Source organism: Miniopterus natalensis, chromosome 2 (assembly GCF_054644295.1).
Source record: "Miniopterus natalensis isolate mMinNat1 chromosome 2, mMinNat1.hap1, whole genome shotgun sequence".
Taxonomy (NCBI): Eukaryota; Metazoa; Chordata; class Mammalia; order Chiroptera; family Miniopteridae; genus Miniopterus; species Miniopterus natalensis.
The window spans coordinates 176,259,832-176,286,161 of record NC_142082.1 but is presented as its reverse complement, the minus strand read 5'-3'; the positions used below and the strand labels follow the sequence as shown (position 1 = coordinate 176,286,161).

At 48.6% G+C, this 26,330-nt stretch overlaps 1 protein-coding gene across 1 annotated transcript in view; it reads right to left on the bottom strand.

Moving 5' to 3' along the window:
* Positions 1-262: 262 nt before the first annotated feature.
* RFX4 (regulatory factor X4) overlaps positions 263-26,330 on the bottom strand; it is a 119,441-nt gene continuing 93,373 nt past the window's right edge. Inside the window, exons 14-18 of the mRNA XM_016223239.2 lie at positions 24,305-24,424; positions 23,819-23,977; positions 12,010-12,172; positions 10,105-10,243; positions 263-1,706 (exon numbers count right to left, since the gene is read on the bottom strand). Of these exons, the coding sequence (XP_016078725.1) occupies positions 1,434-1,706; positions 10,105-10,243; positions 12,010-12,172; positions 23,819-23,977; positions 24,305-24,424 (854 nt within the window). The 3' untranslated portion in view covers positions 263-1,433. The remainder of the gene's footprint in view (positions 1,707-10,104; positions 10,244-12,009; positions 12,173-23,818; positions 23,978-24,304; positions 24,425-26,330) is intronic.

Sequence of the window (26,330 nt, the reverse complement as noted above, 5' to 3'; positions counted from 1 at the left end):
ATGAACTGGATAAGCATGAATATATAGGACCACTTAGTTTTGTTTTGCCTACTTACACCCTAAATCAGAATGGTATTTATATCACTCACACACACACACACACACACACACACACACACACACACACACGGGCCTTATCAAATGCAAAATGAAGCAGGTCATTTCAATACTTTTTATTTGAGTGTGAAACCATTCATATCTTGCACAACTGTACAGATAAAACTATTTCCATTTTAGCTGTAGACATGATTATCACACAGAGTGGGTGTGATCAAAGATTTTATTTACAGAACAATTGCTAAAACATCCGATGTCATATTTCTATTTATTTCTTACCCATAGGGTAATAGGTCCACCATAATTGCTTGGTGCTTTTTATAATACAGAAAGAAAACCTATGTTAAGCTCTAACAAACCTCACAAATTGCTACAAATCTGACAGAAAAATGCCTATGAAAAAATTTTCCAAAAGTACAATACATTTTTATTTCCACACATACACAGTATAGTATAGGCTCAAAGGCACAGCTTTGAAATTTTTTTCTATCAAAGTGTCGGAAATTATAGTCTTATGAAGGAACCGGGCAAGTCACTTTCACACTTGGTGCTCGGTGAGTTAATGTTTGGTCCATCCAGTTTCACAACGTCATACAGCAGAGTGTGGTACTCGATGCTATCACGGAATTTAGAAACCACTCCCTGTCTATTGCTGACACTAGCCACTGTGCAAACTTAGGACAAATACTAGTCTGTAGAAGAACTAGTCCCCTACAAACTTTAGTCAACTTAAGGCATACAGAACAGGCCTCTTCCTTGCCTCTAGCCAGTGCTCACATTCCAACACAGGGACTGTGACAGACACGAGCGTAACAGGGAATCTGGAGCTGCCAGGTACCTGTGTTTAGCGCTGGTGCTCCGGGAAGCACCACCAAGAAGAAAGGCTGCGTAGAACATATCTGAGGGCTGTTCACTGTACAGTAAGGTGACAGACAGATGGCAAGGCGAATGCTCTTGGTAAATTATGTGCCCATCCAAAAACACAAACCAGGCTCTGTCTCCAGTATCCATCCTTCAAGACTAAAGAGCTTTTGTCAACAGGAAAATAAGTAACTTACAGGGAGAGGCTGGCAACAAAAGCCAAGTCATGGAACAAAGGGAAAAGGCACCGATGGCCTGTCTGATAGTGCTCTACAGAAAGGCAAGTCTGGCTTGGCGACAGGAACCCAACCTCACTGACTATAGTGGGTCCTGTTTCTGAACTAAAGTTTACTCATCCCACACTGAATCCCAGCCTCACGATCGTCAGGAAAATGGATGCCTAGGAATGGTTCACGAGTTATAATGTATAGAGATAAAGTCTTCTGGGGGAGGGCTGAATGGGTTTATTATTATTAATACTTATTAATATTAAATATGGGTTCCTATGAGAGCAGTCATTTAGCCCATCCTGTGGAGGCCTCTCCGTTGATGTAAGCAAAGCCAGGAAAGTGTTGCATGTGCTCATACTCAGAATTCCTGCGCGTGGTCAGGGGTGTGTACATGTCACTAGAGTTTCCATACCTCGTGGAATGCACAGACGGGCTTGTGTAGCACGTGTTGGCTGTGGGCACCTCTGGCCATCGGGGGGTGACTGGGGTAGGATGCAGTCTGGGAGTACTGCTCATCAAACAAGGTTCCATCCGGGAAGTGGGGCTATTAAAAGGGTACTTGTTGAGGGGAAAGAAATTCCACAAAGTTAAAATTTGCTTGAAGTTACATATACACATTATCAGTCACGTTCATAGTTTAAGTTAAACTTCTTAAGATGCTATTAGTGAAAGTCAATGGGACACAATCAGTGAACTTCTGAAAGATCGAACCTTGGTCTAGGGAGTATCCAACAGGAGAAATGCAAAGGATCTTGGCCAGAGCTGGACTGGTGTTCACTCAGCCAGCAACACAGACTCTGGGCTCTTAATCTGGAATGTCTTGGGAAGTCAAACCCAAAAGAAGGAATAGCCCTACTGGGAACACAGGAGTGATACAGGAGAGAGAGAGAGGGAGAGAGAGAGAGAGGGAACATGAGTAACAGCATGTCCAAGTAGATATGGATGGATGGTTGTTTTATCATTAGTTATGGAGATGTGATAGGTCCCACTCAATCAACCCAAGAGAACAGTACTGCCAAGTAAAACACAATGACATTATTAAAAATAGCATTTTACAGCTGAATTCAATTATGAACTGCAGCCTAAAAGCAGGCTTTTGGAGAGGAAGCAAGTCAACAGCTTCAAAGGTTATTATTAGTGCCTATCATTTGAAGAACATCTTTTTGGTTCATAGTCACTGGAGTCCTGGAAGATACTCAGGCAGGAAGTGGCAGACTATTGGGCTTGGTGTGTGTGAATGTGGGAGGAGTCGGGAGGAGCCACCTGGGGGAGGGTGTGCTTCTGTGCAGGTCAGAAACACAGGTGCTCGTAGCTGCAAGAAGAGGGGAAGCAGTTCTAGAAAGAATTAGAAATAAGAGAAATGTCTCTGAAGTGTTCTTTACTTTTTTCTCAGTTCCCAAGATAGCTATGCAAATAAGCCCTTCAGTACAATCAGAGGGGAGACAGGGAGGAGCTCTGAGGCGCCCAGTTTGCGGGCCAGTCAACACAAAGATTTCCTCGCTGTGCCGAGGGCCACCCGGCAGGACAGGAACCAGTCAGCAAGGATGGCGAGGAGAGCGAGCAGGGGAGAGAGAGTGGGAATGTGTGAATTCTTCTGCTCCCCATCTGTCTTCCTTGACAGTTGGAGAGTGGAGCCCCGAGGGATTAGGTGGGAGGCTGCCTCCTGTGAGGGAGACAGACAGGCTGAAGCCGAGACAGCCGGGAGAAGGGGTTGTGACAACAATGGCTGCTGCTTGAAGTCGAGGGGGCCAAAGGGAACCATTCTGCCTCTTTGAGGGGGAGCCCGAGGGAAGCAGGGGGAGGCTCTCAGGCCTGAAGCATGGGAAGAGAACCAGCAATTCATCGGTCAAGAAGGAGGGATCCAGCTTCTGGCAGAGGGTCTGGCCTACCGGGGACAGCGCGCCCTGCACAGCCGAGCGCAGCAAGGAAAGGGAGCGGGGTGAGGGTGCTGTCTGGGAACTCACGGGAGGAGGCAGCCAGGGCTGTTGCCAAGGTGACTGACAGCATACCAAGGCTTTCACGATGCCCAAGGGTACCCCGTACGTGCGGCAGCCATGTGGGACCCCAGGCCTGAGCAGTGGAATTCCAGCCCAGGACCCACTCTAAAGCCCAGAGAGACCTCAGTAAGATTGGGCCCTGCCCAGGAAAACAAGATCCCAGGTATTACACAGCCCACATTAAGCAATAGTACAAAACGGTCTTTTAATTTTTTCCAACAGGTCGCTTCCCCCTCTTGATGGTCTCTCCCGTAAGCTCCCTGGACGCCTGTCGCCTCACTCCACAGGCTCGCCCTGGCGGAAGCCTCCTCTCGGGTCAGTGGCATGCCCGGCTGGTTCCCACCCAGGGAACTGTCTCCTGTTTCCTCCGCCTGGCACACTCTCTACCACCCCTACCTATCCCTAGGCTCCTTGCGTGTCTGCCTTTTGGTCATTCTTCAGATCTCAGCTCCAATGCCTCCTCCTCAGAGCGCCTTTCTGAACGTCCTATCTCAAGAAGCTAAACGCTCCGCCCTCTGCCCCTCAGGTCGGAATGGTGTCATTCTTGGCAGCTGTCTCTCTCTGGCTTATAGTCACAAGCTCCCGGGGGGCCTTCTCATGTCTGCCACCATATTCCCGACATCTAGAATCATGCCTGGCACCCAGTAGGTGCTAAGTAATTATTTGGTGAGTAACTTATTACTTGGTGAGATGTCAGCACTAGAAAGAACCTTAGGGATCCCATAATCCAGCTCCGTGTCATACAGCTGAGAAAAGCAGTACCCGGGGTGAAGCGTCCTGCCTACAGTCACATGGCCAGCCAGTGGCAGGGCTGGCGTAAAACCCCATCCTAGGGTCACGCTTCCCCACGTTCGCCTGCCTGGCCCACCACTGAATTACACAGAGAGGAAGAGCGCTCTGCAGTGGACATGCAGCCCATTGACCTTAACCTCTCCGTCACCTTTCCTTTCAGCTCCCCGTCCTCTGCAGACCTCAGGGTGTGACAGTTCTGATCAGGCCGCAGCTTGCTGGCTCTGACCGTCCTCATGGCCATGGCTCGTGTAGGTAAAACATCACAGTGCGGACTCGCAACCTCCTTCCCCCAGAACCCGAGAGAGTGTGGCTTTTGTGCCTAATCGAGGACCCCAGATGCAGCTGTGCCCAGGGGTTGTGTCACAGACTCAAAAGAGTAATTGCCTGGAAATGAGACTGGCTCAAAATATCTCCAATGTGACAATAAAATTCTGTTACCACAGAATCCGGCCTGGAAAATTCTGTCCCGTTAGGTCAGCTAATTGCAAATGAGTCAGTGACTCGCTTTCCCTGCGGTGAAGAGCCCATTGAGAGGCGAGGGGCTGGAGCGCTCGATGCCTCTGCCTCCGCCTGGTGATTAGCGCCGCCAATGAAGCTTCTATTTAGTCTGCCCGTGGCGCCCGCCTCACCTCTCACACTTCACATCCGGTTTCACGCCGGGCCCTTAAGCAGGCTGGGCACAAACCTCTGGGTCCGAGAGCTCGGCCAGAATAAAGGCCTTTTTGTTGAGGGCCCACAACAGGAAGTTGCTATTTTCTGGGTCGGATCCCGCGCTATTGCTCTGGATGTGAGAATGGAGCTCAGTCTCCAGTGCCTGCCCTGTGAGAGGTATGTGAGGTGTGGTTGCGGGCACGTGTTTGTGTGTGCGTGTCAAAGGTTCAGTCACATGGCTGAGGCTAAGTCCGTCTCAGCCGTGCCTGACTGTGGGCCTCCTCGGAACCATATTAGGACGTTCTATTTTGAGAAACGACTCCCCACACCAAGGGCTGACTTTCCTGCACATGGCGAGGGAAGAATGAGCCCTTTATCCCTGACCTTACCAAATGGGCTGTTCCTTGAGCAAGGGGTGAAGGGTGGCCCAGTCAGGAGCACAAACTTTTCCTGTGAAAGGCGGCTCTCGCCGCACCACGGTTCTGCCAGTGGGCCGGCCCCACAGGCTTCCTCTCAGCCACTTCTGGAAGAGGCCAGAGCCCCCACGCCCGTGCCAGACAATCGTATCTGCTGAGCTTTCGGGGTCAGGACTGAGTTAATACACGTGAGACACTTGGCACACCCATGCAGAAAGTGTTCGAAACACGTCAGCTATTACTAATAATCTCCCTCGAATCATAACGTCATGAATGGCAGGGAGCGCCTTAGTGACTCGCCATCTGGTCCTACCCATCCTTGGGGTCAAGAGAGGGGAAATGGCCTGCTTGTGGGTGGTCACACAGCAACTTTGTACCAGAGTAAGGATTCACTCACTCACTCGTTCGTTCATTCATTCATTCCACTGACAAGTGTTTACTGAGGACCCACTAAGGGGCAAACCTGGGCTGGGGTCCGGGAATATATGGTTAGAAAAAAAGGACCTGGCCCCTGCCCTCACAGAGCGAGTGCAGTGTGGGAGAAAAGCACTAACTATAATTACACAGAAGCTAACAAAGGGTATAATGTATACAAGCAGTGCCAACTGTGAGCCAGGCCCTGATCTAACCTTTATTAACTCACTCAACCCTTGCAACAACCCTATGAAATAGGTGCTATCACTATCCCCCGTTTTCACATGAGGCAATTGCGGCACAGAGCTAATCAGAGGCAGAGCTGGGATTTGAACCCAGGAAGCCTGGCTCTACCATCAGGATCTTACACCACTTTGCCTGACTGATCTGTATTCCCTTTGGCCCAGGATGCTATCCCAACGCAGAGCACCCTAAGCAAATTCTGCAGCAGTCAAGGGGCCTCTGAGGTCAAGGACCCACGGGGCCGGGGCTGATCTGGGTTGAGACAGAGGTACTGTGAGTGCTGCGTGACTGGCAGGCTGGGCCGGGCCTTGGCCATCCAGGTGAGAAGTAAGGGACAGCTCTCAAGGCCATTCTAAGTGTATTTCTAGCCACACAGCTTCTGGCTGATCAAATGGCTTTGAGCTCAAGTTTACATCCCAGTTTACATTCATGGCTGTGGAGAGGGTGGAGGCTCCATGGACATGTGTGGAGTGAGGCTCAGAAACATTTTGTAGCCGTGTGCTGGGCCTGGTCTGTGTTCTCTTTCGGGCCGGCATGAGAATGGGGGCCTGGGAAGGTGCAGCTGACAAGATCCCCCATTCACTTACTCGGATGTGAACGAGGGCAGCATCATTGCCACAAGGGTGTTTCCTGAAATAACTTAAACCTTACACTGTGAAGCCTCGTTCATCTGGACTCGCTCCTTAGAAATTACGAGAGTTCAAGTAGGGCTGGAGATTTACCTTCGTATTACCCGAAAGCAAGCATGTGCTGTGCAAAGCAGCAATATGAGCAAGGGCGCACGCACTCTAGGCCAGGCACAAATGACCGCAGCTTGCTTTGAGCATGTACGTGCGCAGGTGCTTACAATCCCTGCACAGCGAGGAACTGTACCAGCTCTTTAAGGCACGCCTGGCGGGCATGTGTTTGCAGAGGTCACTTTCAGTTACTCTTGAGCGGATGGCCAATGGCATTCATTCTTTAACCAAATTCCGTAATTGCAATTTTTCTTCAGACCGGTCTTTTCCCCAGTGAGTCTTATATACTGAAGTGTGACACTCAGTACTGAGGACTGGAACAGTTTGACCTCTGCTCTGGAAAGTTGAAACTAATTAGCCCTGCCTTAGCCAGTGTGGCTAGCTGGTTGGAGCATCATCCCGTGCACCAAAAGGTCGCCGGTTCAATTCCCTGTCAGGGCATATGCCCAGGTTACAGGTTCAATCCCTGATCGGGGTGCAGATGGAAAGCAGCCGATGGATGATTTTCTCTCACATCAAAGTTTCTCTCTCTCCCTTCCTCTCTCTCTAAAATCAATAAAAACATATTAAGAACACATACAACTAATTAATCCTGCGCTGGCTTTCCCCTATATGCTCAACCTTAACCCAAAGTACTAGGAAAGGAAAGAAATAAGGTATCTTGGGTGTGTGATTCTTCTCTTGGAAACTTGAAACTTACTGAGAATAGTTGCAGTAGCCTCTTGAATTTACCTCCCACCCTCCAATACACACATAGTGCAGTGTCCATGCGGGGGCTTGGCGCTGGGAGTTGGAGAATTTGCTTCGGGGCCTGCGCTGTGTCACGTACTGGATGCCTGACCTGGCGCAGACTACCTTCTGAAGCGGTTTCCTCATCTTTAAAAATTGGAGGAAAATGCCTTCTTCTCAAGGTTGCAGTGAGAATTAAGTGCCCAAATGAAAGTGCCTAAAACAGCACTTGATACATAAATGTTAATGAAAAACAAAACGAAGGATTCTTTGTCTTTGGCGTACCTTCCGCAGAAGCACTGACCTCACTCATTAGTCTGGCAGAGATGTGACAAATTAACTTCTCCCCACCCCCCTTTCTAAATGGAGACTATGGCATAAGCCACAGAGTGCAAAGTGTGCTGTGTGGTGGGGTCAGAGGTTGTCAGAGACTTTGTCTAAGGGCCACAGGGCACGGTGGTGAAGAGGCCAGCCAAGGGCCTGTCACCTCTCACAAGATATCCTCGCCTGGGTTCAAAGCGCTCCACCCTGAGCTTTCCTTTAGTCCTTGCCTTTCCATTGGGCCCACAGTTAATGCCAGTGCTCCAGTTGGGGAATGCTGTGGCTTCCAGTGCGGATGCTGCAGACCTATCTTTCATCACCAGGGACCACATGGGCCTTGAGGAAACCCTGGCTTTTTTTTTTTTTCACAGCAATGGCTTTAAAAATATCATCCCAGAACACCAGCTGCAGAAATTCCATGAGGAGGGACGAGGGACGAGGGGGTGAAGAGGGAAGATAATGCCGGGAGCTGGGGGTTTGGAACATTAGCTTGATCTCGCCCCTTTGCTTAGACTAGTGTCTCTTCCTGGAGCGTCAGCTCTCCCAAAGCAGGCACGTTTCTGTCCCATTCTCTGCTGTATTCTCAAGGCTAGAGCAGTGCTTGCTACATACTAGGCACCTGGCAATCACTGGAGGAATGAGGGAGGGAATGAATGAGTTGCTGATACTGTGTCTGCAGCAGCAGCTCTAAGTCACAGAGAGGAGCGCAGACTCTGCTCCCAAGGGAAGCAGTGCCCAAGGAGCCTGCATCTCCGCGTGACGCAGCTGGAGACCTGTAATGAATGCCCCAGGTGGTGATTTAGTGGAATCAACTTCTTGGCTTATCTGGGGATTATACCAGGGCTCCCCTTGGTACCTCGGATGGAAATCAAAACAGACGCCCGTTGGCCCCGAGCGCCGAGTGTTGTGGATACATTCGCCTTGTACCCTCCTCAGAGGCAAGTCTGTGTCCTGACAGCTGATGCGACTGGGCCGCCACCCCGGCTCACGTCCTGCCTTCTCCCTTCTTCACTCCTGCCTCTCCCAGCCCCTTTCTGGTTCGCGCAGCGAGTGCCGCGAGAGCTGTCTTTCCTAAGCATGGTCTCACCTTGTCCCTCCCAGGCTCCCAAACCTACCACGGTTCCCACACCTGCCGAACCCCGAGCACCCCTGGCACCCACACTGCTGCTGACGCTGCCCCACCGCCTGCTCACTCATCTGTTCCGCAATCGCTCGGCGAATGCTCACCCAGGAGAGGCAACAGAGGGCGGAGTAAGAGCCTGGGTAGCTGGGCCACGCTGCCTGGGGTCAATCCTTGAGCAAGAGACCTCTCCCTTTCTTTTCTGCAAGGGTTACCGTGAGGATGTGCAAAGTGCTCGGCACATGCTCAGTAGAAGCAAGCTGCTCTTTCTGATAGATGGCAAGTCCTGTGGCCAGGGGATGCTAGACTTAATTTTTGCTTTCAAGGAGTTTTCGAGTCCCCTGTGGGGGTCAGGAAAGCCAGCAATGATAATAGTGTGAGGAGTGTTACTAATCGAGGAAAGCCCAGCGTTCAATGCGAGTACAGAGGAGTGGGACATAATAAAGTCCTGGAGGAAGGGGCGAGTGTCAGAAAGTGCCACAAAGACCTTGAGATGCTTGCTGGGAACAGCAAGCAGAAGAGGCCGGGGGAGAGGATCTGAGCCAGAAGCAGCTTTCTCGGCACAGACATGGCGGACTGCACAGGGGTTGGCTGGCTGGAGCAGAGATGGGGGTAGGGGTCTTTGTAGGCCAGAGAGGCAGGCAGATGGTACTGAGTCTTGAGAGACATGCTAAGGAATTGAACTTGACTCTGAAAGCGATGACACACAAAATGGAGTATTATGACCAACTGGGTTTTCCCCCAAAGACTCCCTTAGCATCAGTGTAGGGGCTAGACCAGAGTGGGACAAGTTTGGCACCATGGAGACCAATGGGAAGGCTTTTGCTGTCATCTAGGTTAGATAAAGACCTGAGCTGAGGCAAGGACAGCGGGGGTGCAGAGACACAGAGGATGTAGAATTGAATGGAACTGGTGACCAGCTGTGCCTGGGGCCAGTGCACAGGAAAGTGTCTTAGACAAGTACAGTGCCCAGCACAGAAGTTATAGGTACAGCCACAATTCCCATTCACCACAGGCCACAGAGGTTGATCTGGTTTGTTAGACAGTGAGGGGCAAAGGCAACGTGTGGCCTGAGAATGATCTGATAAAGGGTCCGCCTCGAGGATTCTTCTGGTAAGAGTGTTTGTGGGGGCTGCACTGAGAAGGAGCACATGGGGGAGACCGAGGCACTGGTTAGAAGGCCAGGAGATAACAGTCCCGGCAGGACTCGATGAGGGTCTGCACCAGAGAATGGTGATGGGAAGGAGACCCGAGGTCCAATCGGAGGGGGCTGCCCGAAAAGGGGCAACAGACATCGCAGCTGATCGGATTGGATCAGAGAGGTCAGAGAGGGCGGAACTAAAGACAACTGTTTGCACCCACGTGCGTGAAAGCAAGTGGGGCAGCCACTGAAGAACCAACGACGCTGGGGGAAAGGCCACTCTTTCCTCATGACACTCGGACTGCACACACAGTACACAGCAGGTGCTCATTAACTGTGTGACGCTGATAGACCTGGCCTGGGGCTTGGGCAAGTGGGTGGGACCACCGACTCACCTGCGCAGAGCTCCTGTGGTAAGGGGCGTAGTGCAGGGGTCCAGAGATGGCTGCCTCGTGAGGGAGGGCCGGGTACTGGCTCTGCATCGGTGGGGGGTGCTGGTTGCCATAGCTCCCATAGTTATAGCTTCCCGTGTATCTAAAACGCATCAAGCACATTGACTGTGGTGAGCAATAGCAGGAGGAACAGATCAGTGTGACATCGTCAAGAATGCGCCTCCTCTGGTTTTCCTTCTTCTCTCTTTTTCCCCCATTTTTTCCCCCAGTCTTAGCGTCCCCACTCTGTGGCTTTGTTGTGGTAAATTAAACTCCCAGGTTGATTTGCCTTCTCCCCTGGCACCAGGAGCTGAGGGAACAAAAGCTAGTCCTGAGCCAAACCTAATTAGTGATGGAACCTCCGCACCTGTTGTCTTAAAAACCCCCTATTATAGCCTGAAGTCCAAGAGCAAAAAAAGCAGCTGCTGTGGGATCTGTGTTTTTGTTTTCAGGCCTCGGCTTCCCCATGATGGGGAAGGACAGAGTCTCGTCTGTGAGCTCTGTCCTGGGAGCAAACACCACGGCCTGGCCAGCCGGGTGTCAGAAACCCCAGCTCTCGGCCTGGTTCCACACTTTGCAGCTGGGGACCTTGGGCTGCTCACAGCCTCGTTCTCTCATCTGCACGTGCTGCACACGCTGATTCGGAGGGTCACACGTGTGAAGACACTCCCTAAAGCCAACCCTATGGGCACACGGGATGGTCTTATCACTGCTTTAATAATAACCTCACAGCAAAGATGCAGATGGATGACCGTGTGGATGTCTACTTGGCCATTCCTGCAGGGTCAAAAAGCTCTCAAAGTTTATTCTAAATGTGTGGGGAAATACTCAAAGAGGCCCCTGAAAAATAATGGCTGCCCTACAGATGCATCGGGGGCACCTGAAGCAATGGAAATAACTTGAGGATGCCCACCCTCAGGGTTGCCACCTTGCTGCACTATGCTGGGCCACCGAGAGGACGGGACCTGAGAGGTCCTCCCCCGCCCCCTTCCTCGCTCATCCCCCTCCCCCCCTCCTCCCTCCCCCTTCCTCTCTCCTCCCCTTCCCCCTCCCCCTCCCCTCCTCTCTCCTCCCCTTCCCCCTCCCCCCTCCTCCTCCTCCTCCCTCTCCTCCCTCTCCCCTTCCGGCTCCTTCTCCCCCTCGTGTTTTCCCCTGCAGCTGGTCTGCTGGAACCTGGCTGCGAGGCTCACTGCACCACACCGCAGAGCCTCACCTTGAGGGTGAGACGCTTTTTAACATCATAAGCGTCTTTCAGATCACTGCATTAGACACTGCAAGGTTAGTGTCTTTTGATAAAGACAACGCATAATGGCAAAGAGCTACTATGATTCAGGCCACAACTTTCAATGGCTTTGCAGATGATTCATCACAGCAACATCACTACACAATACAGGGTCCAAAGCACCACTGGAACCCACAGGCGTTCCCTGACCCCATTCATGATCACTGCCCTCCAGGACCTCCAGCTCTCAGGTGGGGAAGCCCTCCTCCAAACAGTCATAAAAGACCGGGACCTACCGTGAAGCTTTATAAGGCTGCAAAGTGCACACAGAGCCGCCGAGGGGACTGCTGAATGGGAGTTTCCAGCTGAGACTCTGAAGGAGCAAAGGCTCTGGAGCAGACAGCTGCTCCGTCTGGACCCCACGTTTACCAGCTGTGTGACTCTGAGGAGCTGTACTTCATCAACCAAGTCTCAGTGTCCCCATCTACAAAGTGGAGTCACTAACACCCACCTCGGGGACTGCTGAGCACACTGTGAGAACTCAGCAAAGGGTGGCCCTCTTCCTGCCCTTTGAGAAAACAACTGCCAAGTGAGCCCTGCTCTTTAAAATCAAATTTAGAAGGCGCCATCCCAGGAAAGTCACTTACCCGTGCTCCTCTCTGTGCGGGTAAACGGGTATCCTGTGTGTGACGGTGGAGGAAGGCACATGAGTACTCCTCATACAGGGGAGCTGTTGGGAGTTCTCAGCTGGGGACCCTGCCGCCGTTGTCACTGTGTAGGTTAGAGACCACGTGTATGACTGCATCGGTCCTGCAGAGACAAATTAAGATGCATCAGTCCTAGTACAGCTCTCGCACTGCCAGCTCTTCCTTAGAACACTTCAGTGGCTTCCCATGGCTCTTGAGCTGAAAGCCAAAATCCTTACGAAGCATATGTCTCTGGCCCTGCTGACCTCACCAGAAGCATCCCCTACCCCCTGCTTCTGTTCTCTCCAATCCAGCCATAATATCTTTCTTTCACTTTTTTCCAGAGTACCATGACTCCCAGCACCACAGGGCCTTTGCACATGCTGTTTCTGCTGCCTGGAACCCTCATGCTTCCCTTAGTGCCTGTGCATGCTTCATATCTCAATATAGATAAGCTGTCTCCTAGGCCCAGACTGGGTCCGGCCCCACACTGCACTATAGTCCTTGACGGTGTCTACCACAATTTGTAATCTTACATCCATCCATTAATGAATGTGATTTGATTAATGCCTATCTTCCACCCCTGCCTCGGGCTATAAACTCCATGAGGGTAGAGGCCTTGTCTATTTTGCCCACTATTGTATCCCCCAGTGTTTAGCACAGAGCCTGGAGGCCAAAGTATTTTCAATAAAGTTTTTAAAAGGAAGAAATGGAAAAGGAAAGATAGCAAGAAAGAAAGACGGAGTGAGGGAAGGAGAGAGAACAAAAGAAGGCTTGGGGCAACGAAGCTCCATAGGCCTAGCAAAATAACTTCTTAGCACTCAACTCAACAGGTGTTAAGGATCCAACAAATTGCTTTAAGTAAACATAAGTAGATTAGTGAGCTCTGCTTGCCCAGGTCTTTTTGAAGATTATTAGACAGTGACCTTAACCGTGACCTATTCCATACATATTATTAATTCCACTAATTTACTTTTTAATTGGATACCTTGAAAGTGCTAGGGACTGAGAAAAGAAACTGACAAAATTAAAAATACTAAAGATGCTTAAGAATTTTATGAGATGGTTAGAGTAAAAAAATGATGATTTAAGAAATCGCTAATAATAAATATGCCTATGGTATTTAATAAACTTGACAAGAAACTCATCAACTTAATTTCTGATAAATTCTAGAATGTCGACATCGTGGAAATGATTAAACCTAATTTTAGAAGGTAGAGGAAATAGCATTCAACTCCCCCTTGTAGGTACATGAAAAACTAAAGAATTGGTTAAGGGAGGCCAATTTTAAGAAATAAAAGAGAAGCCCTGGCCAGTGTGGCCCAGTTGGTTGGGCATTGTCCAGTGAACCAAAAGGTTGCTGGTTCGATTCCCAGTCAGGGCACATGACGGGGTTTCAGGCTCCACCCCCAGTAGAGGGCATGCTGATTGATATTTCCCTCTCACATTGATGTTTCTTCCTCTCTCTCTAAAAACAAAAAAAATGAATAAAGTGACAAAAAATTTTTAAAAAAATAAGTATAAAAGAGAAAACTTGGTTCACCAATTCTGTATATTCTGCAGCATACCATTTCTATCTTAAAATTCCTCTGGAAAGATAGAGAAAAGGTTTTCATTTAAAAAATTCACCCCATTCCATCCCAAACACTTTGCAAATAGCACACAAGAGTAGCTGCACTGACGCGGAGCAGGAGGAAGTGAAGAGCTGGTAGGTCAGCACTGAGCCAACTATGGGACAGAGAGCGGTAAGGAGTACCTGTAAGGGTTTGTGAAAATAGTGCCCTATTTTAAATATATGTGTTAGTTACATGTTTAAAAGAGCTTTCTATTGAACCCTCCTGTAAATTGGAGAATCTTTTGGAATACAAATAATGTCTTTTTTTTATTTTTTATGAAGTGACACAGATGCAATCCTAGAGCATAAAAGGAGACACCATTTGTTGAGCATCTAATATAGGCCAGGCACTGTGCTAAGTGCATTACAGACACCCTCAGGAGAAAAATTATCCCCAGGCAGTGAAAGTAGAAATTAAAACAAAACTGGAGCAAAAAGTGCACTCAGGAATGAGATGAAACATGCATTCCCTAAAGGTCCAAATTCATTCTAGGTGGGCCTTAGACTTGGCTCAGAGTTTCCCAGGAGCCAACAGCAAACGGGAGAGCTGACAGGTTAGGAGCCATAGGATGGTAAACAAATCCTCAGGAGTATACTGTCCTTGGAACTCAGAACAAACAGGAATCTCTTTCAGACGCCCTTACAACGGACCCCATGTCTTGATTTTCAAGACTGTTCCTGTGTCAACACTAATTGCAGGCTCCTGGCGTTGCACAAAAGCCCAGTTCAGGGAGCCGTGGCATGTTAAACAGCTCGCCCAAGGTCCCGCAGTGAGTGGGTGGCCCAGGGGGCTCTCAACCCTGGTCTGCCACACCCTTCCCGCTTACTCTACCATAGTCCCTTCACTCTGGGTGCTAGTTCTGCTGCGGACTCTGTAAGCCCCTGGCCCAGCCTCTTAAACTTTAGGAGCCTTTCTTTCCTTGCCGGTGAAATGGGGCTAATAGTATCTATCTTGAAGGGCTATCGTGAGGATTAATTGAGATGACGTGGCAGAGCCTGGGCCCGGCAAGGACGGTCAAGCACTCTGCATCACAACTTTGGGTATTCTTATATCAGACTTGCTTAAGAGAGAAATGTCCTTATTTCCCATTTCAGATCCTAAGGGATGAAGTATTTGAATAGCAGCAGTAATTCAGCCAATGACAGCAAACTTCTAACCAGGTTTTTCTGTAAAATGCCTGGAGTCCTTATTCACCAGCATGGCTAAAAGCACCCCTTCCTAGTTTGCACACCTACACTGTATTTGCCCTCAAAAGATGACTTTAGCAGGCTGTGTGTTAGGCATCATTTTTAATACCTGCAAGAAGACTGGAAGGAAAATGACTGGACTTTGTGTGATGCCTTCCCCTACATTTTGAACAGCCTATGTATAATTTTTATTAAAACAGGTTATCTCTTAGTGGTGGGATTGAGGATGGTTTTTAAATTTTTCTTTATTTTGCTTATCTGTATTTTTCTATAATGAATGTGTATTGCCTCTGTGAAAAGAAAAATATTAAACTTAAGCAAATTTTACAATTGGAAATGGAATTGGAAGGAGGTAGGAAGTTTGTAAGAACAATGAACCAGCCACAGCCAGCAAGTAATTAACCCTTGATGCCCCTGGGACCTCAGGGGAGCACAGTGAGGTCAGTGGGGATTGAAAGGGGGCAGCTAAGGAAGCCAGAGGATTTTCTCTCCCCCCACCCCGCCCCCCCAGAAGTAGGAAGAGGCGGTGATAACAGCCAGCACCTGAGAGAATGCAGCAGAAGCTACTTTGTGTGAGCTCCTGGAGCACAGCAACTGTTCCTCATTCATCTGTGTCCCCAACAGAGGGTCTGCCTAATAGTAGGTGTTCAGTAAATTTCTGTTCCATTGAATGTGTTGTTGAGGGAGTAAATGCTGCTAGAAATAGACGTTATCAAACAAAAAGCTAGTGGAACTCTTGGAAAAATGGGCTCCTGTGGTCTGGGAAACAAAACCCCTAAATGGCCATGTGCCAGCAGGCTAACAGACCCACTCAGGCAGGCTTAAGCAGATTAACACCTACTGGCTTGGGTGAGAGACCCTTTCTGCCGGGGTAGCAGAAAAGAACACCCTGCATTCCCTCCCTTTCCTACCCGTGGGACCTCCAGTGAGAACTGCGGCTTCTTCTATCTTAAGGAAACTAATAAAAGAAAATCTGTGCAGTGAACAGTTTGTGCTTAATTTTTAAGACAGCTCTAACTTCTTTTTGTTTGTTGATAAAACCATAACAAACCTTTCCAAGTTGTCTCATTCCCTAACTTTCTCTAGTTCTCCCCCCGCCATCCTCTACCCTGATTTGAAAGTCCGAGGACAGAGCGGGGAGCCCCTGATGTTTGAGAATCCCATAAAGATCCTATAGGATTTGAGAATCCTATACAGAAAAGTTGTTCATGTTGTCGTATTGAAATTGCTAGAGAGGAACATTTTCTTTCCATCCCCAACGAAACATTACCCCCCCCCCCCCCCCCGTTTTTTGTTTGTTTTTTATCCCTGGGATTTTAAACACAGGACAGGAAGGGTGCTCAGAATATAATAGGCACAGTAGTGAGTTGTTGAATAAATGAATGAATGATTGATCATCCAACATAAACCAGACCTCACGCTAGTTTCTTTTTATACATCAACTCTTTGAATCTTCACAATAACCTTTTGAGATAAGTACTATTAGTGTCTTGTTTAGTGAGAAAATTGAGGCCCAAGACTTGCTCAGGTAAGTGGCAGAGTTGGGATTTGAACTCAGACCAGACCAGCTCCAAACCTTTCCACAACAATTGCTTCTCACAGTTCAATGTGCATTTGAATCATTCTTGCTAAAATGCAGATTCTGATTTGACAGGTTGGGAGTCGAACTAGTGAGTCTGCATTTATAACAAGCTTCTCAATGATGACCATGCTGTTGGTCCATGGACCACACTTTGAGTGGCAAGGCTTGGAAACACACTGCCTCCTGTCATGCACCCTGCATGTTGAGGGCCATTAAAAGTCAGAGTTGTGAGTTTGATACATGCAGGTGAAAATTTAGACTACTTCCCAGGCTTCCTGGCCATGCCCTTCCTTCAGATCTTGGACTAAGCCTTTTCCTCACTAGGATTCTATGAACCATCCCAGAAGTTGCTTAGGTTTACAGCTAATCTTAGCCTTTTGTTAGTACCTTCCTGAGAAACAAGCTCCTTTACATATTTCCAGACTCTAGAGCTGCTCTGTCATAAAACAGTAGCCAACAGCCATCGGTGGGTATTTAAATTTAAAATGAAATACAATTAAAAATTCGGTTTTTTTGCCCAGCTGGTGTGACTTAGTGGTTGAGTGTCGACCTAGAATCCAGGAGATCAGGGTTTGATTCCTGGTCAGGGCGCATGCCTGGGTTTGTGGGCTCGATCCCCAGTAGGGGACATGCAGGAGGCAGCCGATCAATGACTTGCTCATCATTGATGTTTCTCTTTCTCCCTCTCCCTTCCTCTCTCTGAAATCAATAAAGATTTTTTTTTTTCTTAAATTAAGTTGCTTTTAGTTGCACTAGCCACATATGAAGTGCTCAGTAGCCACATGTGGTTAGTGTCTATTAATTTAGACAGCTTGGGTAAAAAAAGTTTCCATCATCACAAGAAGTTCTATTTGAACAGTGTTGCTTGACAATATGTGATACTAAACAAACCTTCAAGACTGAGGCAGGGAAAGAAGGTATTTTATATATACATATAAATCCCATTGACTATCATTTATCCTCAAGGTAGTTTTACTTAAGGGGAATACTTGCTGAAGGTGAAAAACTCATCTGTTTGAGTTAAACTTTATCAACAGTCCCATGGCCAAACTCTAATTGACATAACTGAGCAGGAGCAGCAAACCAATCAGTTCCCAAGGAGATGCTGATTCACAGTCTGGCCCCAGAATACACGGAATGAATGAATGAGCAAATCCAAAGGCCCAGCACAAGCCGAGATCTTGATGGTGTGAAGTCGGAGCAGATTAACCATCTATTTTCAATCCCAGCTTCCTTCCTGATTTCATTCCTTTAAGAAAAGGAGGCAGCAGGGATGGAGGAGGGACTCAGTGGCAGCGACAGGGAAGTTCTGGACGGGCTGTGGGGCTGGGGCAGGGCCGCAGCGGCTGTGTACCCGGCCAGCGTAGCCGCGCTCAGGATAACCGGGCTTTCGCTATCTGGGGAGAGCAGGGGCCAGCTATCTGGTTACCTCCTCCGCTGACAGAGAAAACGCAGCGGGCAGGCCGCATGTTCTGCAGCCAGGGCTGTTTATGAGGAGTTTGCCCTATTTCTTTAGGCATCCTGGCATCTCAATGGTTTACTTCGCTGGTTTTGTGTTGGAGGGAACCCATGGTGGGGAGGTGAAAACACGAGTTTAATAGTTAACTTTTATTGTCACTGTTGAAGGAAAGAATCCTTAAAATGGCATCATAAACAAGGTCTTAGAACCCTTTGGTGGCCTGACCCGGATGGAGTGGGAGCTTAAGATTTTGCTTTAAATAACATTGAAGAACTGCAGCCCAATGTCATGTTAAGTGGGCAGGCCAGTCTGGTACCACCTGCCATGCTCCTGAGGAGGGAGAGAGCCGGAGTTCCTTAAAGAAAGTTAAGGTTTCTGAACTCTGCTGGGTCATCTGGGGGGCGGCAAGCTCAAACAGTTAGGAGACCAAAGGAGGACATATGGGAATCATAGGTACCTGCTTGTGGAGACCTGCTGAAATGGAACAACATTTAACCAGTCTCTCACCAGGGCTTTGCCATGGAATCGAACTTGCCCAATCAAAATCGGCTGGGCCTCAGGTTCAGTTTTTGGTGCCTGAAATTCCTTTCCTTTCACTTTCTTTTTTTTTCTTTTTCCTTTTTGGAAACAATTACTAAATACAGTCTTAAGGAAACACATTTAGAAATACATGTATTCAGGTGTGGACACAGAGCTAGACATAGACAAGCAGAGTGGCCGTATTCCTAGGGAGTCACACTCCGTATCTCTACCACTGTGTACTCATTAGTCCTTGTATCAAAAAGATGCCAAAGGGCCCTGGCCGGATGGCTCAGTTGGTTGGAGCTTTGTCCCATGCACCAAAAGTTTTGGGGTTTGGTTACCGGTCAGGGCACATGCCGGGGTTGTGGGCTCAATCCCCACTGGGGAGCATGCAGGAGGCAGCCGATCAATAACTCATCATTTATGTTCTGTCTGTCTGTCTGTCTCTCTCCCCGCCCCCTTCCTCCCTCTGAGATCAATAAAGATATATTTTTTAAAAAAAGTGAGACACTAATTTGTGGAAGAGTCACAGACACCTGATTGGCTTGACCCTCAGTAAGTTGGACTTGATAAGTCCCTCGTCTGAGCACTATCATTCCGAGTGGGCTAGAAACCCAGCAAATCATTAGATCACACAAACTTTCACGGAAGGTGTTAATAAACTGGTTTAGCCAAGAGTTTATTTTGTTTACCCACTTCTTTATTTCTTGCTTCCTGGTTTGGGTTCTTTTTAAAAAAATTGGTTTTGCTTCATTTTTTTTCCTATTTTTTCTTTGTTAACCACTTCAGATCCTTTTTGGAAAGTAACGGTATATAAACAAGCAATAATTTTAAGATGGAAGTAAAAGTTAACTGTCCATGAAAACCATATGCTGAGTTAACCTTTTTAAAAAAGAAACATGGCAAATGCATTTTATAAGATGCATAATTGCTTCCCAATTTACAATGTTGCCTAATGAAAAATCACAAAAATCTCCCACTTTAAGAAGCCTGCCATAAGAGGTTTCTTACTATTTAGGCACATATCCTAACTAAGTAATTTGTGCTTTATAATGTAATGCCTATAAAACCATACATGTTGTTAGGAAATTATATTTATGTTTCCTCCAAGACCATGACCCACACTACATGCCAAGAGCCAGTCTAATTTACCGATGGAGTATTCAAAAGCGGTACTTGACAAAAATATTATACCTGGTTTTATGTAGGATGACATTTTTAATGCCCCCTGGAGATATCTGAGAACAAAGCTGGAATGTGCCAAAATCTTCAAAGGTTATAGTCATCTGAGGAGAAGCTGGTTCACATTTGTGTTTCTGAGAAGCTACTTTTATGACTTGAACACATTGCACAGAAACCTCTGCACACGTTTATGACACTGCCGAGGCTCTGCCTGCCACGCCTGCCACACCTCGAGGAGGAAAGCCAGGCGGCTCACTGGCCGGCTGAGCGTCCGAAGATCCCAGAAGCCTCGCTCCACACTCCTCCGTCCCGTTTCCCTAGAGACTGTTTGTTATGTTGCTACAGGGCAAGAAAGGTTCCACTCACATTGTTTCTGCTTCATAATGCAGAACTGTTTTATTTGCATAATTTCCCTGTTTATTTTGTTATAAGGATGTTATCACTGACTGGCTTGCGTGTGTCTCCCAGGCTGGGGGCAGGGTCTGGGGCAGGATGACTCGGGTCAGTGGCTCCTGGCTGTTCCTTCTGCCCTTGCTCCTTTCCCAGGGAGGCCGGGGACTGGGGGTGGCTGCCCCGTAATTCTAGACTGGGAAGACCCCTGAGCAGCTGAAGAGCTGTGAACAGTGCTTCACTTCCTGTCCCTTTTTTACTGTCACTGAACAAGGTTGTTCGTTATAATTAATTCCTCTTCCTGAGCCCTCCAAGCAGGAACTGCAACAACCCACTAGGAGAGAACCTGGGGGGAGGTGAGGGTGGGGGCAGTTAAGTTCTTTCTCTTCAAAGTAGAAAACAAAACATGATCTGAGGTGCATCTATGTAAAGAAAATTTGGCGATGTTCAAATCAAAATTTGCATAGAAGAGAACTGTCTCTAGCTGTGCACCCAGAGTGAAATCAAAGCTCCATCTCATGCCAGTTCCATCAACCATACTTTTCAAGTCTTGAGGAGTCCAGGCTCCCCAGCAGCTCCTGACAAAGGACCGCTGAGTCTGCTGGCAAGTCTGCCTCTGGCAAAGTACAGAGGAGGCACGCACCTCAGTGGCTCCTCAGCATCTGCTCATTTCCCCTCTGAGCAGCTCCAGTTCTGGGGAGAGGAAGCTTTGGGGAAGGAAATAATCAAAAGACTGCTGGAATATACACCTCAAATTCCCTGAAAACGGCATGCTCTCTAGCCTCCGGGCTTTTGTACTGCTTACTTCCTGTGCCTGGAACACCTTCCCTCCCATTATTCAGCCTTCCCAGACCCTCCAAATACAGGCTGGAGGCCGCTTCTGAGCTCGCCTAACACCCTGACGCTTCGCCCAAGCCAGAGCTCATCGCTTTACATTGTTTGTCATCAGAATCCTAACCGCTACACAATTGGCACCCTCGGGGCAGGGACCACGATTCCCTTGTTTGCACCACCAGCCCTCTGAACTGTTTAGCACATAGAAGCCACAAGAGAAATATTTATTGCATAAATGGAGAGATGTGTGAGTGAATGAATGGATAAAAGACAACATCCTAAATAGGGCAGTCTTACCCTACTTATTTGGTCTTCCAAAGATAAAACTGGGTTCTCATCTACTCTGAAAACAGTCCTGTTCTAAGCAGAACTAGTATATAATTGAGCCCATGCTATGAGGGTCTTGAGCAAGATTCTAACCCGGAGGGTGAGGGAAACAAACGTCAAGGATGAGCAGGGCTGTCTCCCACAGGATGGGAAGACAGTCCTGGAGGTGATGTGGACAATGAGAGCTTTGGGGTTTGGTGTGAGGCAGTGAACTCTGGGCCCCAGCACTCTGAAGAGGCATAAGCTTCAGGGAAATAAGCCCAGCGGGCAGTGTGGAGGCGGACAGACGAGACTCTGGAGGCAGGTAGCCAACCAGCTTGAGAGTCACTGTTGAGTCCATGAGAGGTGGGGATGCCTGAACCAGATGGCACCAGCGGGGTGGGAGGAATGGGCAGGTCCAGATCGGTACTGGAACCACTGGACTTGGGAGGTGTGCTGGAAAATGCCAGTGTCTCCCCTCAGTCCATCCCCTCTTCCCTACCTGGGGACACATGATCCTATATTTTCCAGGCTCCCTCTACAGTTACATGAGGCCCTGTGACCAAGCCCTAGGTGATGGGTTATGAGTGGGACTGACGTGCCACCTTCAGGCCAGGGCTTGACAAAGCCCTAAGGCGGAGGTCCTCAAAACAGTGAGAATTAGAATCACCTGGAGGCTTGTTGAGCAAATCCCTGGGACCTATTACTGAGCATTTCTAACAAGTTCCCAGGAGATGCTGATATTGCTGGTCCATGGACCACACTTTGAGAACCACTGCCCTGGGGTATGGTGGAGCCTAATTTTGAAGGAGCATGTGCCTCCTCTCCAGCCTAAATACCCTGCCAGCACTGTTTGCAACCATGAAACAGATTTTTATTCCTGTTAACTCCTTCCATGTCTGGATCTGTTTGTTAGAGTGGCTTAGCCGATCCTACCGCAGGAGCTGAGGGAAAGGAAAGATTTGAAGCTGACTGCCAGAGCTGGTGCTTGGGTAACTGGGAGACTACTAGAGCAGACTGGGATGGAAAGATAAAGACTTAATTACCACAGTCGTAGCAGGCCCTCCACGCCACAGAGACTGGTCCGCCCATCTGCCCCACCCCGCCCGGGGCCCATCCAGCAGAGGGTGGTCCTGCTTTGTTCCTGTGAGCCCGCTCCTCTTCTGCTGGCTGAGCCCTTCGTGTCTTTCAAGGCTGCCTTGAGTCTTGCCCCTCGCCCGAAGGTGTCTCTCCTGTCCGCTGAGTTCAGGTGGGAAGGAAACGGACTGCCTCTCGCTCTAGCTCCCGCGCATTCTCAGTGGTAGCTCACCTTGCAGGCCTTCCTAACAGTGCAGGCCTTCCTAACAGTAACCCCTTCTGTCTGGAGAGCACCTTGCTGCCAACAAAGCACTTTGGCCTGTCGTACTTCATCTGATTGCAGCCATGTGAGAAAATCTGAGGCTCACACACACACACACTTCCTCTTCATTATTATTACATATTAGCTAACACTTACTGAATATTGCACATACAATGTAACATTTCCACAAGTCTTGTGAGCAAGGAGATTTGCTGAATTGAATGAAATTATTTCTGTCTACTACTGACTATTGCACCCAGAACAAGGAATTTAACCTTCCTCACCCTCTATTTCTCCTCCATAAAATGGAACAGTATCTACCTTGCAGTGTTATTGTGAATATCAAGTGAGACAGTTATGCAAAGGTCCTTTGTATGTCGTAAATCAACATTTGGACACTAACAAGTAGCTATTATTACCCCTGTAACATCACTTTTCCAAACCTTGCCTTGGCATTCAGGACCCTCTAGGATGTGACTCCAGCTTGCCTTCCCCGCCTGTGTGACTCCTGAGAGGACATGTGACACTGGAGCCAGAGGTCACCATTCTCTCAAAGGCCCACGCTTCCCCACCCTGTGCGTGTGCTCATACTGGCCTCTGCCCAAACGGCCCTTCTGCAGACCTTTGTCAAAGTCAAGTTCCAGCTGAAATCATCCTCCTTTGTGAGGTCTTCCCTGAGACCTCTGACCAGCTTCTCTCCTTCCTTGGGGACCCCACAGCACTAGCTGGCACCTCATCACTGCCTGTCTTGATAAGGGTTGTCATGCTTGGTATATGGCTTTCTGTCTGCCCCACTCTCCAGAGCTGCCTCTCTGTTTGTGGTTCGCAGAGAGCTCCCTTTCTTGTTTTCAAGAATAGCTGTGGCCCGGCAGGCGTGGCTCAGCAGTTGAGCGTTGACCTAGGATCCAGGAGACCAGGGTTCAATTCCCGGTCAGGGCACATGCCTGGGTTGTGGGCGCGCTCCCCAGTGGGGGGCGTGCAGGAGGCAGCCGATCAATGGCTCTCATCATTGATGTTTCTATTTCTCTCTCCTCTCTCTGAAATCAATAAGTAAAATATATTTAAAAAAAGAATGGCTGTTTATTAATTTATGTTTTATATCATTTTAATGGCTTAGGTTTTGGGATGTGGTAGTGATTTTACCATGTACTTAGTCTGCCCACTTGAAAACAGAAGCATAAGGAACATGTACAAGCGAATCAGTGAATAGCTGCAAGTCACCTATAAGTCCAGGAAAATACTCAGGTTTTGGCCTTGTGGGGGGCGGGGCTGGAGGGACACGAATGTTTATCCAGAAAGCTCTTGCTTTAAACATCACCTTCCCACTGAGCGCCCCGAGGGACCTCCCGTTACCTGTGGTGCTGAGGCCGGCGTACTCGGGGGAAGGGCTGCTGACCGGGGAGGACGGGGGCGGCCCTTCCACCGACGTGGCGGACTGTGCCGGAGAAAACGGCGCTGGCGACGGGGTCGGCGGGGCGGCATCCGTCAGGACAGTCTCTTCTTGGACTTCTGCTACGGGTGGGGGAAAGGGCGGTTCTTAGGGCCAAAGGCCCAGGCCAGCTGTCGTGAGGGGCTTTACAAGACGAAATCTTTCTAACGTCATGTCACTCCCGGCTGAAGCCCTCCGCTGGTCTCCCATCACCATCAAGGCCCGCAAGGCAGTTCCATGCCCACTCATGCCCACTCCACAGAAGAGCGGGATGCGCTTGGTTTCACACCACTTCACCTGCTCCCCATAACTACATTCTTGGGGACACAGAGCTAAAGAAACACAGGGCACAGAAGGAAGGGTACAAATCACACAGCAAGAGGGCAACGCCCAGGGCAGAGCTGGCTCACCAGTGCTTCCTTCTCCCTTCATGGCCCGCATGAGCTCGTTGGCCCGCTCCTGACAGTGCAGGGACTCGAGCAGGTAGAGCACGTAGTCATCAAACATCAGGTGAATTAGGTGAAAAGACCCTGGTGAGAGGAGACGCAAGCAGAAGGGTAAGTCGTGTCAGCTCACGTCCACCCCCTTCGCCTGGTCAACAGCACAGGTGACACTGCGGTCGAATGACCTGTCCAAGGCTGTTGCTCCCCACTCAGTGATGACCTCCTCGTGGTCACAGCTCGCTCCCCTTTGCTGTACCCTCAACCTCACCTAGTGCTCAGCATAGGTAAGGGTAATTTACACGCTGTGGCGAGGGGGTCTTCCCCCTTATGAGCCATCTGACCAAGTGCTCTGAGCTCTCACACGCGCACTGACCGCCGCCTCATCTGAGCACCTTCGCTTTGTTCAGCATCTACTGAAACAGTGTCTTCCAGTCTTATTTCTTCCACAAGCATACCTCAGTTTCCCAACTGGACTTCAAGGATGTCCATGGCAGGGACACTGCCTTCTAGTTCCTTGTTATCTGCCAATTACCCAATTCCAGGAGCAGAGTTAAAATTTTAAATTTGGGAAGACTGTGTTATTTCCTTAAATGTTTCTGATTTCTGAGACCTCCATCTAGCACATGGTTCTTGGAAAAGCATTAAATTGAAAAGATTTGGTATTTTCAAGTAGCTCTCTCCATTCTCAATTTAAAGGAAGTTATTCCATAAAAAGGGATGTCAACAACCATTTAAAAGATTTTCCAAAATGCCAGTTTCTGTCTCAAGGTCATATATTCTCTAATTTAATCTCTACAACCACCCTGTAAAGTAGGTATTTTCCTTCCTATTTTGCAAGTCAAGTACTTGCGCAAGGTGACAAAATTAATAGATAATATATTATTTTGAAACCATCTATTCTTGTAGGTGGTGCTGCCGCTATGGGCCCAGCCTTCAGCTCCAGCCCCGTGTCTCCAACTCCATGGGCACCCCCACATAGATCCTTTGTCCCATCAAATGCCCCAAACCCCCCACCTTGACAAAGGGCCTCCTCTTCCAATTTTCCTGAGGGGAAGCAGAATTTGCCACCCCAAAATATCCTCTTTGGGGGGACTGTTGTATGCTGGTTATTTTTAAGAAACAAAAGACTCAGTCAGAACCTCTGACCTTACTTCAACTACCTGAAAGAACTTAGACAGAGGACCTGCTCCAGGAAGGGAGGCAGTGTCACAGGCGACCAGTTTAGTACGAGCGAGTGTGTGACACGGGGGAGCTAGCAAGGCCCATCTGACCAAAGTCCTCTCTGTGTCCCAGTGTTTTGTTTTCCTTTTCCCCCCAATTTTAAAAAAAAATTTTTTTCTATTACAGTTGACATCAATATTATTTTATATTAGTCTCAGGTGTATGGCATAGTGGTTGGACAATCACATACTTTACAAAGTGATCCCCCGGATAATTCAAGCACCCACCTGGCACCATTCAGAATTATTACAGTATTATTGACTATCTTCCCCGTGCTGCTCAACTTTACATCCCTGTGACTATTAGGTAACTACCGACCTGTACATCTTAAGCCCTCCACTCATCCCTCCAACCCCTTCCCTCTGCCAACCATCAGTCTGTTCTCCGCATCTTTGTGTCTGTTTCTGTTTTGTTTACTCATTTATTTTGTTCTTTAGCTTCCACATCGATAGACCAGTGGATAAAAAGTTGTGGTACATACAGACAGTGGAATATTACTCAGCCATAAAAAATGAAATCCTACCATTTGCAACAACACGGATGGGCCTAGAGGGTGTTACGCAGTGAAATAAGCCTGTGTGCATCGTAAGATGGCCCAGCAAACACTTCACCAAATGGCTGCTTATTCAACTCCACATGAATTGCCCTCCTGCCCTTGACGCCCCAAACCACAACCCCTTTCTCCTGAGCCCAGGTGGCATATAAGCCTCAACTGCGCGGTCTGTCCTTGGGTCCCATATTCTTATGGATCCCTGTATGTACGCACATCATT